This window comes from Ranitomeya imitator, chromosome 9 (assembly GCF_032444005.1).
Source record: "Ranitomeya imitator isolate aRanImi1 chromosome 9, aRanImi1.pri, whole genome shotgun sequence".
Taxonomy (NCBI): domain Eukaryota; kingdom Metazoa; phylum Chordata; class Amphibia; order Anura; family Dendrobatidae; genus Ranitomeya; species Ranitomeya imitator.
In genome coordinates, this window is record NC_091290.1 from 113,196,209 (window position 1) to 113,210,644 (window position 14,436).

The 14,436-nt window shown below is 52.0% G+C and overlaps 1 protein-coding gene across 4 annotated transcripts in view; it reads left to right on the forward strand.

Annotated features, from left to right (window-relative positions):
- The window catches only part of BRD7 (bromodomain containing 7), a 108,650-nt gene that overhangs the window by 44,403 nt on the left and 49,811 nt on the right, over window positions 1-14,436 (forward strand). The window contains exon 11 of one of the 4 annotated variants that reach the window (XM_069738486.1): window positions 4,730-5,825. The exons of 2 other annotated variants lie outside the window; for them this stretch is intronic. In XM_069738486.1, coding sequence (XP_069594587.1) covers window positions 4,730-5,808 — 1,079 coding nt within the window. In that variant the 3' untranslated portion in view covers window positions 5,809-5,825. Of the gene's footprint in view, window positions 1-4,729; window positions 5,826-14,436 lie in introns of those variants that run through there. One more of the 4 variants, XM_069738487.1, reaches the window with a different exon arrangement.

A 14,436-nucleotide genomic window follows, 5' to 3' on the forward strand; every position in this document is an offset into this window, starting at 1 on the left:
GCATACTTACCTGCTTCCAGCGATCCTGGCACTCCGAGCCCCTGCCGTCCCACGGTCTTCGGTGCTGCAGTTCTTCCACTGTTCAGCGGTCACGTGGGACCGCTCATTAGAGAAATGAATAAGCGGCTCCACCTCCCATAGGGGTGGAGCCGCCTATTCATTTATCTAATCAGCGGTGCCAGTGACCGCTGATAGAGGAAGAGGCTGCGGCGCTGAAGACCAGCTGTACGGGGGAAGGAGCCGGATGCCGGGACTAGGTAAGTATAGCATATTTACCTGTCTCCGTTCCAGGCGCCGCTCCATTTTCCCGGCGTCTATCTGCACTGACTGTGCAGGTCAGAGAGCGCGATGACGCATATAGTGTGCGCGGCACCCTCTGCCTGATCAGTCAGAGCGGAGAGACGCCGGGACCGGACGCTGGGAGCTGCAAGCAAGAGAGGCGAGTATGGCTTTTTTTTTTTTTTATTGCAGCAGCAGCAATGGCACAGATATATGTGGAGCATCTATGGGGAAATATGAACGATGCAGAGCACTATATGGCAGAGCTATGGGGAAATATGAACGGTGCAGAGCACTATATGGCAGAGCTATGGGGAAATATGAACGGTGCAGAGCACTATATGGGGCACAGCTATGGGGAAATATGAACAGTGCAGAGCACTATATGGCAGAGCTATGGGGCAATATGAACGGTGCAGAGCACTATATGGCACAGCTATGGGGCAATATGAACGGTGCAGAGCACTATATGGCACAGCTATGGGGAAATATGAACGGTGCAGAGCACTATATGGCACAGCTATGGGGAAATATGAACGGTACAGAGCACTATATGGCAGAGCTATGGGGAAATATGAACGGTGCAGAGCACTATATGGCACAGCTATGGGGCAATATGAACGGTGCAGAGCACTATATGGCACAGCTATGGGGAAATATGAACGGTACAGAGCACTATATGGCAGAGCTATGGGGAAATATGAACGGTGCAGAGCACTATATGGCACAGCTATGGGGAAATATGAACGGTGCAGAGCACTATATGGCAGAGCTATGGGGAAATATGAACGGTGCAGAGCACTATATGGCACAGCTATGGGGAAATATGAACGGTACAGAGCACTATATGGCACAGCTATGGGCAAATATGAACGGTGCAGAGCACTATATGGCCCAGCTATGGGGAAATATGAACGGTGCAAGCACTATATGGCCCAGCTATGGGGCAATATGAACGGTGCAGAGCACTATATGGCACAGCTATGGGGAAATATGAACGGTGCAGAGCACTATGGCACAGCTATGGGGAAATAATGATCTATTTTTATTTTTGAAATTCACTGGTAAATGCTGCATTTCCACCCTAGGCTTATACTCGAGTCAATAAGTTTTCCCAGTTTTTTGTGGCAAAATTAGGGGGGTCGGCTTATACTCGGGTCGGCTGATACTCGAGTATATACGGTGTGTGTATATATATCTATAATATAACGCTGGGAGCGTCACTCTGTCCGAAGCCTTTATAGACTGCGCAAGCGCCGGCGCAGTCTGGCGCCGGCGCAGTCTGGCCCCCACAGAGTAACGCTCCCAGGAGATCGCGGTATGCGTAAGCACTGAACGCATACCGCGATCTCCACCGGAGAGTCAGGGACCGCCAGGAGAGTAAGTATATTCACCTTTCCCCGTCCCAGCGCTGCGTGCGGCTCCGTCTCCCGGCTCCTCTGCTGTGACAGTTCAGAGGGCGCGATGACGCGCTTAATGCGCGCCGGCGCCGCCCTCTGACCAGTCACAGGCAGAGGAGCCGGAGTGTGTCTTCAAGAAAATGGCGCCGGAAAGCGCGGACTGCGCAGGCGCCGATTCCCGCTGCCGGAATCGGCGCAAGCGCTTTCCAGCGCCATTTTCTTGAAGACACACTCCGGCTCCACTGCAGGTGTGTCTTCAAGAAAATGGTTCCGGAAAGCGCGGACTGCGCAGGCGCCGATTCCGGCAGCAGGAGGACGAAGAAAATGGGCGGAAAGGAATGGCGTAAGTAACAAATTGCTGTGGCATGAAGCTGTGGCACTTCATGCCACAGCAATTTATTTACGCCACCTTATTCCTTTCAGCCGCCATTTTCTTGGTCCTGCTGCCGGAATCGGCGCCTGCGCAGTCCGTGCTTTCCGGCGCTATTTTCTTGAAGACACACTGCCGGCACCATTTTCTTGAAGACACACTGCAGGTGTGTCTTCAAGAAAATGGCGCCGGAAAGCGTGGACTGCGCAGGCGCCGATTCCGCCAGCAGGAGGACCAAGAAAATGGCGGCGGAAAGGAATCAGGTGGCGCAAGTAACAAATTGCTGTGGCACTTCATGCCACAGCTATTTGTTACTTACGCCACCTGATACGGGGCATACACTATGGAGCATCTTATGGAGCAGCGTATGGGGCATATGGATGGGAGCAGCAAATTAAAGAACGGTGCCGCAGGATGGGAGCAGCACATGACAGAACGGGCGCAGGATGGCAGCAGCACATGACAGAACGGGCGCAGGATGGTTTCAGCACATGACAGAATGGGGGCGCAAGATGGAAGCATCACATGATAGAACGGGGGCACAGGATGGGAGCAGCACATGACAAAACGGGCGCAGGATGGGAGCAGCACATGACAGAACGGGGGCGCAGGATGGGAGCAGCACATGACAAAACGGGCACAGGATGGGAGCAGCACATGACAGAACGGGGGCGCAGGATGGCAACAGCACATGACAGAACGGGGGCGCAGGATGGGAGCAGCACATGACAGAACGGGAGCAGCAGATGAAAGCACGGGGGCACAGGATGGGAGCAGCACATGACAGAACGGGGGCGCAGGATGGGAGCAGCATATGACAGAACGGGGGCGCAGGATGGCAGCAGCACATGACAGAACGGGGGCGCAGGATGGGAGCAGCACATGACAGAACGGGGGCACAGGATGGGAGCAGCACATGACAGAACGGGGGCACAGGATGGGAGCAGCACATGACAAAATGGGCACAGGATGGGAGCAGCACATGACAAAACGGGCACAGGATGGGAGCAGCACATGACAGAACGGGGGCGCAGGATGGCAGCAGCACATGACAGAACGGGGGCGCAGGATGGGAGCAGCACATGACAGAACGGGGGCGCAGGATGGCAGCAGCACATGAAAGCACGGGGGCACAGGATGGGAGCGGCACATGACAGAACGGGGGTACAGGATGGGTGCAGAACATGTCAGAATGGAGGCGCAGGATGGGAGCAGCACATGTCACAATGGGGGCGCAGGATGGGTGCAGCACATGTCTGAATGGGGACGCAGGATGGGTGCAGCACATGTCAGGATGGGGACGCAGGATGGGTGCAGCACATGTCAGGATGGGGACGCAGGATGGAGCAGCTCATGGCAGGATGGAGCAGCACATACCAGGATGGAGACTATATACCAATATAGATGCTCGCCACCCGGGCGTAGAACGGGTTCAATAGCTAGTCTATAATATAAGGCTGGGAGCGTCACTCTGTCCGAAGCCTTTATGGACTGCGCAAGCGCCGGCGCAGTCTGGACCCCACAGAGTGACGCTCCCAGGAGATCGCAGTATGCGTAAACACTGAACATACACCGCGATCTCCAACGGAGAGGTAGGGACACGCCAGGAGGGTAAGTATAAGCTATATTCACCCGTCCCGTTCCAGCGCTGCGTGCGGCTCCGTCTCCCGGGTCCTCTGCCTGTGACGTTCACAGTTCAGAGGGCGCGATGACGCGCCTAATGCGCGCCGCCCTCTGACTAAACAGTCACAGCCAGAGGACCCGGAAGAAGCGGCACGCAGCGCTGGATCAGGGCCAGGTGAATATAGCAAGTGTCGGGGGGCCTGAGCTAGCGGCGACTCCGGCACCTGACCCCCACAGCGCGCCGGTGTCCTCGCCTGCTCAGGCCCCCCAGCACTCAGCGCCCAGCGACGATAGGCGAGTATGTCAAAATATAGATATAGATATAGATAGATGATATAGATAGAGATATATATATATATCTATCGCAGCAGCATACCGGGCATATAATACTATGGAGCATGTTATGGGGGCCATCAACCTTTATGGAGCAGCGTATGGGGCATATGGATGGGAGCAGCAAATTACAGAACGGTGGCGCATGATGGGAGCACATGACAGAACGGGGGGCGCAGGATGGGAGCAGCACCTGACAGAATAGGGCAGCACATGACAGAACGGGGGCGCAGGATGGCAGCAGCACATGACAGGACGGGGACGCAGGATGGGTGCAGCACATGACAGAATGGAGGCGCAGGATGGGTGCAGCACATGTCAGAATGGGGGCGCAGGATGAGAGCAGCGCATGTCAGAATGGGGGCGCAGGATGGGTGCAGCACATGACAGGATTGGGGCGCAGGATGGAGCAGCTCATGACAGGATGGAGACCATATGCCAATATAAATGCTCACCACCCGGGCGTAGAACGGGTTCAATAGCTAGTGTGTGTGTGTGTGTATATGTATGTGTGTGTGTGTGTGTATATAGATAGATAGATAGATAGACAGACAGACAGACAGACAGACAGACAGACACACACACACATATATATATACAGGGTGGAGCGCGGTAATTTGCTTTTTTGCACTGCATGCTGTGGCGGCACTGTCGGTCAAAGAGAGGGGAGAGTGGGTGCGGCTTACAGTGGCTGATGGGAGATTTGTATTCCTCTGCCTTTCAGTTGCCATCATGCAGTGGACACGTGAGGAGAGGTCATTTTGTGTTGAAGCGTATTTTTCAAATGCCCACTCGATCATTGCAGTGCAGCGTGCTTTTCGTTTACAATTCGCTGTTCCTCCACGCGGACGTGTTCCTGGACGGCAATCAATTGTAAATTGGGTGAATGCATTCAGAACAGCAGGGAATGTGTCATGTGTACGAAGGGGACCTGAGAGAAGGATTACAACACCACAAAACATCGAGAGAGTTAGAGCAGCAGTACTGCAATCTCCGAAACGCTCTGCTCGGAAGCAATCATTTGCTCTTGGCATTTCAAGACGTTCTCTCCACCGGATTCTTCATGATGAACTGAATTTTCACCCCTATAAAATGTGCGTGGTCCAACATTTGTCAGCATGGGACTATTTGACACGGTGGACCTCTTGTGAAGACATGTTAGCAACGATACCCCGTGACGCAATTGTGTTTTTTTCTGATGAGGCACATTTTCACCTCAGTGGGTGTGTAAACAAACAAAATATGCGTTACTGGAGTGAAGCAAACCCCAGAGAAGTTCACGAGAGACCTCTGCATTCGGACCGCGTCACTGTGTGGTGCGCCATATCACGAGTAGGCATCATTGGTCCTTATTTTTTTCAGGATAATGGTCGTGCCATAACTGTGAACTCCGAACGGTACTTGTCTATGATACAGGATTATTTTCAGCTGGCTCTTGAGGCAATGGAACTAGAGGATACATGGTTCCAACAGGATGGTGCCACTGCACACACAGCGAGGGTTACCATGAATTGTTTGAGGCAAATGTTTCCTGGACGGCTTATCTCTTTGAGGGGAGATGTGAACTGGCCAGCACGCTCACCAGATTTAGCCCCATGCGATTTTTTCCTTTGGGGTTACCTGAAGTCTAAGGTGTATATCAACCGTCCCAACACCTTGGAAGACCTAAGGAACAATATTGAAGCTGAAATTGGCAGAATACCAGTGGACATGCTTGTTAGAGTTCATGAAAACTTCAGAAAACACTATTTAAAACCATGTAATTTAAAAATTCCATTACTGTTCAGTATAATTAAAATATAAAATAAATTTTTCTAATGATCATAATTTTTTTATTTCATTCCCAAATCAGCAAATTACCGCGCTCCACCCTGTATATATGTATATATATATATATATATATATATATATATATATATATATATATATATATATATATATCACACACACACACACACACACACACACACACACACACACACACACACACACACACACACACACACACACACTAGATGGTGGCCCGATTCTAACGCATCGGGTATTCTAGAATATGCATGTCCACGTAGTATATTGCCCTCAGTAAGCCAGTGGTACATGGGGGTTTTAGCAGTGCAATTGCTCCCCACCCAGGGACTGCTTTAGGACGTCCCATGATCCTGTGTCCCCCAATGAGGCGTAGGAGAAAAGGAGATTTTTGTGTACTCACCGTAAAATGTTTTTCTCCGAGCCAATAATTGGGGGAGACAGCACCCACCCTGTTAGCCTATTGGGTTGTTGTTGTTGTTTGTTCCTCGGTTTTGACATAGTTTACTTGTCTTGGTTTTTATACTCCTATTTAGGGTTGAGCGAAACGGATCGTTCATTTTCATAAGTCGCCGACTTTTGGCAAAGTCGGGTTTCATGAAACCCGACCCGGTCCCTGTGTGGGCTCGGCCATGCGGTACGCGACTTTCGCGCCAAAGTCGCGTTTCAATGACGCGAAAAGCGCCATTTCTCAGCCAATGAAGGTGGACGCAGAGTGTGGGCAGCGTGATGACATAGGTCTCAGTCCCCACCATCTTAGAGAAGGGCATTGCAGTGATTGGCTTGCTGTCTGCGGCGTCACAGGGCTATAAAGGGGCGTTCCCGCCGACCGCCATCATACTGCTGCTGATCTGAGCCTAGGGAGAGGTTGCTGCCGCTTCGTCAGAAGCAGGGATAGCGTTAGGCAGGGTCCATCAACCCCCAAACCGCTTGTGCTGTAGCGATTTCCACTGTCCAACACCACCTTTTGTTTGCAGGGACAGTGGAAGCTACATTTTTTTTCCTCAGCGCTGTAGCTCATTGGGCTGCTCTAGAAGGCTCCCTGATGGCTGCATTGCTGTGTGTACGCCGCTGTGCAAACCATCTGCTTTTTTCAAAGCACAAATCCTGTTGTTCCTTCCTTTCTGCACAGCTATCTTGTTTGTTTGTCCACACTTTTGATTTAATTCGTGCAGCAGCCCACTCCTTATTGCTGCCTGCCATACCTGGCTGAGATTACTGCAGGGAGATAGTAATTGTAGGACAGTCACTTTTTTTTTTTTTTCTCGTTACATCTCTTCAAGCCACTTTCTGCCACAGAAAATATACTCTAATACAGTGGCCCACATTTATTCACTAGTCTTCCTGAATAAAAAACAAAAAAGGGTGCAGATTAAAATTGGCAAATCTGCATCAGTGGCAGTCCTGTGTGTGGCATCTGAGTGTCATTTTCTGGCACAGAAAACATACAGTCTAACAGTGGGCCTGATTTCTTGCCAATTCTCCCAGAAAAAAAAAAAAAAATAAATAGTGGGAGATTAATATTGGCATTTGTGCTTGAGTGCCAGTCGTGTGTGCCATCTCTCTCAAATTGTGGGGCACAGAAAGCCTAGTGTCTATAATACTGTTTTGTTTTTTTTTTTGTTTTTTTTTAAATTCTCCCTGAAGAAGAAAAAAATTAGTGGGAGATTAATATTGGCATTTGTGCTTGAGTGACAGTCCTGCGTGTGTGGCATCTCTCTCATTTTGTGCCACAGAAAACCTAGTGTGTAACATTGTGCCTGATTTTCCTTGCAGTCTCACCCACCTATAAAGGGATATCTAAATCCTACAGAAGTTTGAGTTCACCGTGTAAGTTGTTTTACAGTAACAAATACCGTTACTTTGGTTACGTTTTGCAAACAATGAGGAAGTCTGGTGGAAGAGGTCGTGGCCGTGGGCGGTCATTGCCAGCTGGTAATGATGGTAGTGGTGATGGAGCATCAGGTGGTCGTGGGAAAAGCAATATAGCACCTAAGTCTCGAGTTGTTGAGCCAGGTTCGTCGTCTGGCTACACAAGGCCTCGAAAGCTCCCTTTTCTTGGAGTAGGAAAACCCCTTTTAAAGCCGGAGCAGCAAGAGCAAGTTTTGGCTTTCCTTGCTGACTCAGCCTCTAGCTCTTTTGCCTCCTCTTCTGAAACTGGTAAATGTAAAAGCAGCGCGTCGTTAGTGGATGTTCACGGTCAGGGACAAGTCGCTTCCTTGTCCTCTTCAGCAAAAACAACAGAGAAGGATGCGTCAGGCGACACAACGGGTTACTCCATGGAGCTCTTTACACATGCCGTCCCTGGCTTAGAAAGTGAAGCAGTTAACAGTCCATGCCCATTACAAGTTGAATCGGACATGGAGTGCACAGATGCACAGCCAGATTACTATGCTGTTCCTTTGACTCAGACCACAACATTGCCCTCGCAGTGTACTGATCCAGAATCAGACCCTGATGAGACTATGGTGCCCCGTCACGAACGCTATACCACCGGCTTACACGGTGACACAGACGAAGTTGTACACGAGATAGAAGAGGAGGTCATAGATGACCCAGTTGTTGACCCCGATTGGCAGCCATTGGGGGAACAGGGTGCAGGCGGCAGTAGTTCAGAAGCGGAGGAGGAGGGGCCGCAGCAGGCATCAACATCGCAACAGGTTCCATCTGCCGGGCCCGTATCTGGCCCAAAACGCGTGGCAAAGCCAAAACCAGTTGGAGGACAGCGTGGCCATCCGGTTAAAGAAGCTCAGTCTGCAATTCTTGAAAATGTATCCGATGGTAGAAAGAGTGCAGTCTGGCATTTTTTTAAACAAGATCCAAATGATCAGCGCAAAGTCATCTGTCAAAAATGTTCAACTACCTTAAGCAGAGGTCAGAATCTGAAAAGTCTAAATACAAGTTGCATGCATAGACATTTAACCACCATGCATTTGCAAGCCTGGACTAACTACCAAACGTCCCTTAAGGTTGTAGCACCCTCGGCCAATGAAGCTAGTCAGCAACGCTACATCCCTTCCGTCACTGTAAGGCCACCATTTCCCGCACCACCTGCAGTAAATGTGCAGATTCCATCGCCAGGCCAAAGCAGTCAGGGAATCACCAGTTTCGTAGTAGGAAACACTGCATGTAGGGCACCGGCAAGAATACCGTCTCCAACCGTCTGTCTGCCATGTCCACCGGCACCCCCGCTAGTTCCACGATCTCCAGCTCTCCAGTCCAGCTCACCCTACATGAGACTCTCGTTAGAAAAAGGAAGTACTCATCCTCGCATCCGCGTACACAGGGTTTGAACGGCCACATTGCTAGACTAATCTCGTTAGAGATGATGCCCTACCGGTTAGTTGAAAGCGAAGCTTTCAAAGCCCTGATGGACTACGCTGTACCACGCTACGAGCTACCCAGTCGACACTTCTTTTCGAGAAAAGCCATCCCAGCCCTCCACCAGCATGTAAAAGACCGCATCGTCCATGCACTCAGGCAATCTGTGAGTACAAAGGTGCACCTGACAACAGATGCATGGACCAGTAGGCATGGCCAGGGACGTTACGTGTCCATCACGGCACACTGGGTGAATGTGGTGGATGCAGGGTCCACAGGGGACAGCAATATTGGGACAGTTCTGCCTAGCCCACGGTCTAGGAAACAGTTGGCTGTAGCCGTTCGCCCCCCCCTCCTCCTCCTCCTCGTCCTCCTGCAGAAGCGAGAGCTCGTCCACAGACCGCAGTCGCACAACCACTCCATCCGCAGCTGCCACTGTTTCACACCAGGTGTCCCATGATGGGGCAGCTACTGGCAAGCGTCAGCAGGCTGTATTGGCAATGAAGTGTTTGGGCGACAACAGACACACCGCGGAAGTTCTGTCCGAGTTCTTGCAGAAAGAAACGCAGTCATGGCTGGGCACTGTACATCTTGAGGCAGGCAAGGTAGTGAGTGATAACGGAAGGAATTTCATGGCTGCCATAGCCCTTTCCCAACTGAAACACATTCCTTGCCTGGCTCACACCTTAAACCTGGTGGTGCAGTGCTTCCTGAAAAGTTATCCGGGGTTATCCGACCTGCTCCTCAAAGTGCGCAGAGTTTGCTCGCATATCCGCCGTTCGTCCGTACACTCCAGCCGTATGCAGAACTATCAGCGGTCTTTGAACCTTCCCCAGCATCGCCTAATCATCGACGTTGCAACAAGGTGGAACTCCACACTGCACATGCTTCAGAGACTGTGCGAACAGAGGCGTGCTGTTATGTATTTGTGGGAGGATACACATACACGGGCAGGCAGTTGGATGGCAGACATGGAGTTGTCAGGTGTGCAGTGGTCGAAGATACAAGACCTGTGTCAAGTCCTTCAGTGTTTTGAGGAATGCACACGGCTGGTTAGTGCAGACAACGCCATAATAAGCATGAGCATCCCCCTAATGCGTCTGCTGATGCAAAGTTTGACGCACATAAAGGAGCAGGCGTCTGCAGCAGAGGAAGAGGAAAGCCTTGATGACAGTCAGCCATTGTCCGGTCAGGGCAGTGTACAGGACGAGGTAGCGGGCGAACAGGAGGAGGAGGATGATGGGAATGAGTATTTTTTTTAATGAGGAAGCTTCTCCGGGGCCAATGGAAATTGGTGGCGTGGCAAGGCCGGGTTCTGGTTTTTTGAGGGACACAAGTGACGTAGATTTGCCTGAAACTGCCCCTCAACCCAGCACAACCGCAGATTTGACAACTGGAACTTTGGCCCACATGGCGGATTATGCCTTACGTATCCTCAAAAGGGACCTACGCATTATTAAAATGATGACCGATGACGATTACTGGTTGGCCTGCCTCCTTGATCCTCGCTATAAAGGCAAATTTGGGTCTCTAAGCTGGATACATGGCCAGAGCTAAGCCAGTATGCATTGGAGGTGCTGGCTTGCCCTGCGGCTAGTGTCTTATCGGAACGTGTCTTTAGTGCCGCAGGTGGTGTACTAACAGACCGTCGCATGCGACTATCCTCCGATAACGTTGACCGGCTTACTTTTCTAAAAATGAACCAGGCCTGGATCTCGCAGGAATTTGCCACTCCTCTGCCTGATTAAGTAATTGGGTGTCATCCAGGTCTCCTGATGTGTTCATCTTTCTACCACCTGAACTGCAATTCCTGGGCTCCAACACCGCCAGTTGCGGCTCAGAAGTGCAGGCTGCACAGTCAAAACATACGACCCAGTGTTATTGGGTTTCAGTAACGTCAGCTGATCCCCAGCTGTGTAGCCGGCAAAGGGAACCTGTTTCAACCCCCCCGGCGTGTGTTACTGAAAGAGCCACCTTGTGCAGCAGTAATGCTGCCCAAGGAAAAGGTAGCTCTTTTAGTTTAGCTCCTTGCACACGCAGAACTTAACTTATAAAATGTGTTCACTGATACCGTTATACCGTCCCGGAGGTGGGACTTTCCTTCGTAATGTGACGCAGCACAGCAGTCATTCCTACCCCCTTGGTGCCGTGCGCTGACTCCTCAGCGTTTTTTTAAGCTGTCACGGAGCCTGCGCTGTTCTGTTATCCCTTGGCCATGCCCAATTTGCGCTGCCTGTCTTCTGACATAATTTGGTGTCAGGCTGGCTGCGCCTGTGCGGCCGCGCTGCCCAAGATCCCGCCTCGGTGTCTTCTGATTGAATCACACTGTGGGCCTGGGATCCATGGGCATGCGCAGTGCATATCTTCCCCTCAGGCTCTCGCTCATCTCCCTCCGCCTTATTCAGACTGTGCGCCATCAGCTGATCCCTAATATCATGCCACGGCTGTGACGCCGCACAGTCTGAAGAAGAGGGAAGGAGGGGAGTGAGAGGCGAGGATATGCACTGCGCATGCCCATGGATCCCAGGCCCGCAGTGGGATTACATTAGACGACACTGCGAGGTGGGATCTCGGGCAGCGTGGACGCACAGGCACTGACAGCCTGACACCGAAATGATGTCAGAAGACGGGCACCGCTAAGTGTGCATGGCCAAGGGATAACATAACAGTGCAGGCTCCGTGACAGCTTAAAACCACGCTGATGAGGCGGCGCACGGCACCAAGGGGATAGGAATGATGGCTGTGCTGCGTCCCATTACGAAGGAAATTCCCACCTCCGGGACGGTTTTACGGTATCAGGGGACACATTTTATAAGTGTTTACTTCTGTGTTTGCAAGGAGCATAATTAAAAGAGCAACCTTTTCCTTTTGCATCCTTAGTGCTGCACACGATGGCTCTTTCAGCTACAAACGCCTTGGGGGGGGGTTAAAGGTTCCCTTTCAACTTGCTCCAATCAGGCTTCGGCCTACACTCTGTTCCTCTGCTACTCGTTCTGTCCCTGGGCTCTAACACCGCCAGTTGGTGCCTGGAAGTGCTGTCTGCACAGTCAACAGTCGCTCCTCTGTTATTGGGGTTCAGTAACGTCAGCTGATCCCCAGCTGTGTGTGCGGCAATACCTCCAATCTGCTCCTCCTGCTGTCCCTGGGCTCTAACACCGCCAGTTGGTGCCTGGAAGTGCTGTCCGCACAGTCAACAGTCGCTCCTCTGTTATTGGGGTTCAGTAACGTCAGCTGATCCCCAGCTGTGTGTGCGGCAATACCTCCAATCTGCTCCTCCTGCTGTCCCTGGGCTCTAACACCGCCAGTTGGTGCCTGGAAGTGCTGTCCGCACAGTCAACAGTCGCTCCTCTGTTATTGGGGTTCAGTAACGTCAGCTGATCCCCAGCTGTGTGTGCGGCAATACCTCCAATCTGCTCCTCCTGCTGTCCCTGGGCTCTAACACCGCCAGTTGGTGCCTGGAAGTGCTGTGTGCACAGTCAACAGTCGCTCCTCTGTTATTGGGGTTCAGTAACGTCAGCTGATCCCCAGCTGTGTATCCCCCCTCCCCCCCCCCTAGGCGTTTGTTACTGAAAGAGCCACCTTGTGCAGCACTAGTACTGCACAAGGAAAAGGTGGCTCTTTAAATTATGCTCCTCGCTAACGCTGAACTACACACTCATGTAATGTGTCCCCTCACACCGTCAAACCGTCCCGGAGGTGGGACTTTCCTTTGCAATGTGACGCAGCACAGCCGTCATTCCTACACCCTTGGCTCCGTGCGCCGCCTCCTTAGCGTTGTTTGATTCTGTCACGGACCCTGCGCTGTTATGTTATCCTTCGCCATGCACAGCTTGCGCTGCCCGTCCTCTGACATCATTTGTTGTCGGCCTGGCTGCGCCTGTGCGTCCACCCTGCCCGAAATCCCACCTCGCAGTGTCGTCTAATGTGATCCCACAGTGGGCCTGGGATCCATGGCCATGCGCAGTGCATATACTCGCCTCACTCCCCTCCTTCCGGCTTCTTCAGACTAGGCGGCGTCAGCTGATCCCTAATAGCATGCCACGGCCGTGACTGCGCACAGTCTGAAGAAGCAGGAAGGAGGGGAGTGAGAGGCGATGATATGCACTGCGCATGCCCATGTATCCCAGGCCCGCAGTGGGATTACATTAGACGACACTGCGAGGTGGGATTTCGGGCAGCGTGGACACACAGGCGCAGTCAGGCCGACAACAAATGATGTCAGAGGATGGGCAGCGCAAACTGTGCATGGCGAAGGGATAACATAACAGCGCAGGGTCCGTGACAGAATGAGAGGCGAGGATATGCACTGCGCATGCCCATGGATCCCAGGCCCGCAGTGGGATTACATTAGACGACACTGCGAGGTTGGATCTCGGGCAGCTTGGACGCACAGGCACTGCCAGCCTGACACCTAAATGATGTCAGAAGATGGACACCGCTAAGTGTGCATGGCCAAGGGATAACATTACAGCGCGGGCTCCGTGACAGAATCAAACAATGCTGAGGAGGCGGCGCACGGCACCAAGGGGGTTGGAATGACGGCTGTGCTGTGTCACATTACAAAGGAAAGTCCCACCTCCGGGACGGTTTAACGGTGTGAGGGGACACATTACATGAGTGTGTAGTTCAGCGTTTGCAAGGATGCAAGGAGCATAATTTAAAGAGCCACCTTTTTCCTTTTGCAGTATTACTGCTGTACAAGATGGCTCTTTGAGCAACAGACGCCTGGAGGGGGGTTAAAGGTTCCCTTTCAACTTGCTCCAGTGCAGGCTTCGGCCTACACTCTGCTCCTACTGCAGACCCTGGGCTCTAACACCGCCAGTTGGTGCCCGGAAGTGCTAGCTGCACAGAGAAAAACACCCGCCAATGTGTCAGTGGGGTTCAGCAACGCCAGCTGTTCCCCTGCTGTGTAGCCGGCAACGTGTCCTGCAAACGCCACGCAGACACAACAGACCTAAAGCTGCCACCAGTGCAGGCTTCGGCCTACACTCTGCTCCTCTCCTCCTCCTGCTGACCCTGGGCTCTAACACCGCCAGTTGGGGCCCGGAAGTGCTAGCTACACAGAGAAAAACACCCGCCAATGTGTCAGTGGGGTTCAGCAACGCCAGCTGTTCCCCTGCTGTGTAGCCGGAAACGTGTCCTGCAAACGCCACGCAGACACCTGAACTGAAATTTAAGGGACCCTGCCCCCCCCCCCCAGGCGTTTGTATGTATAACAGCCACCTTGTACAGCAGTAATGCTGCATTTGTACAAGGTGGCTCACTTTTTCTCCATGCACACGTCGAACTCAACACGTACAAAAT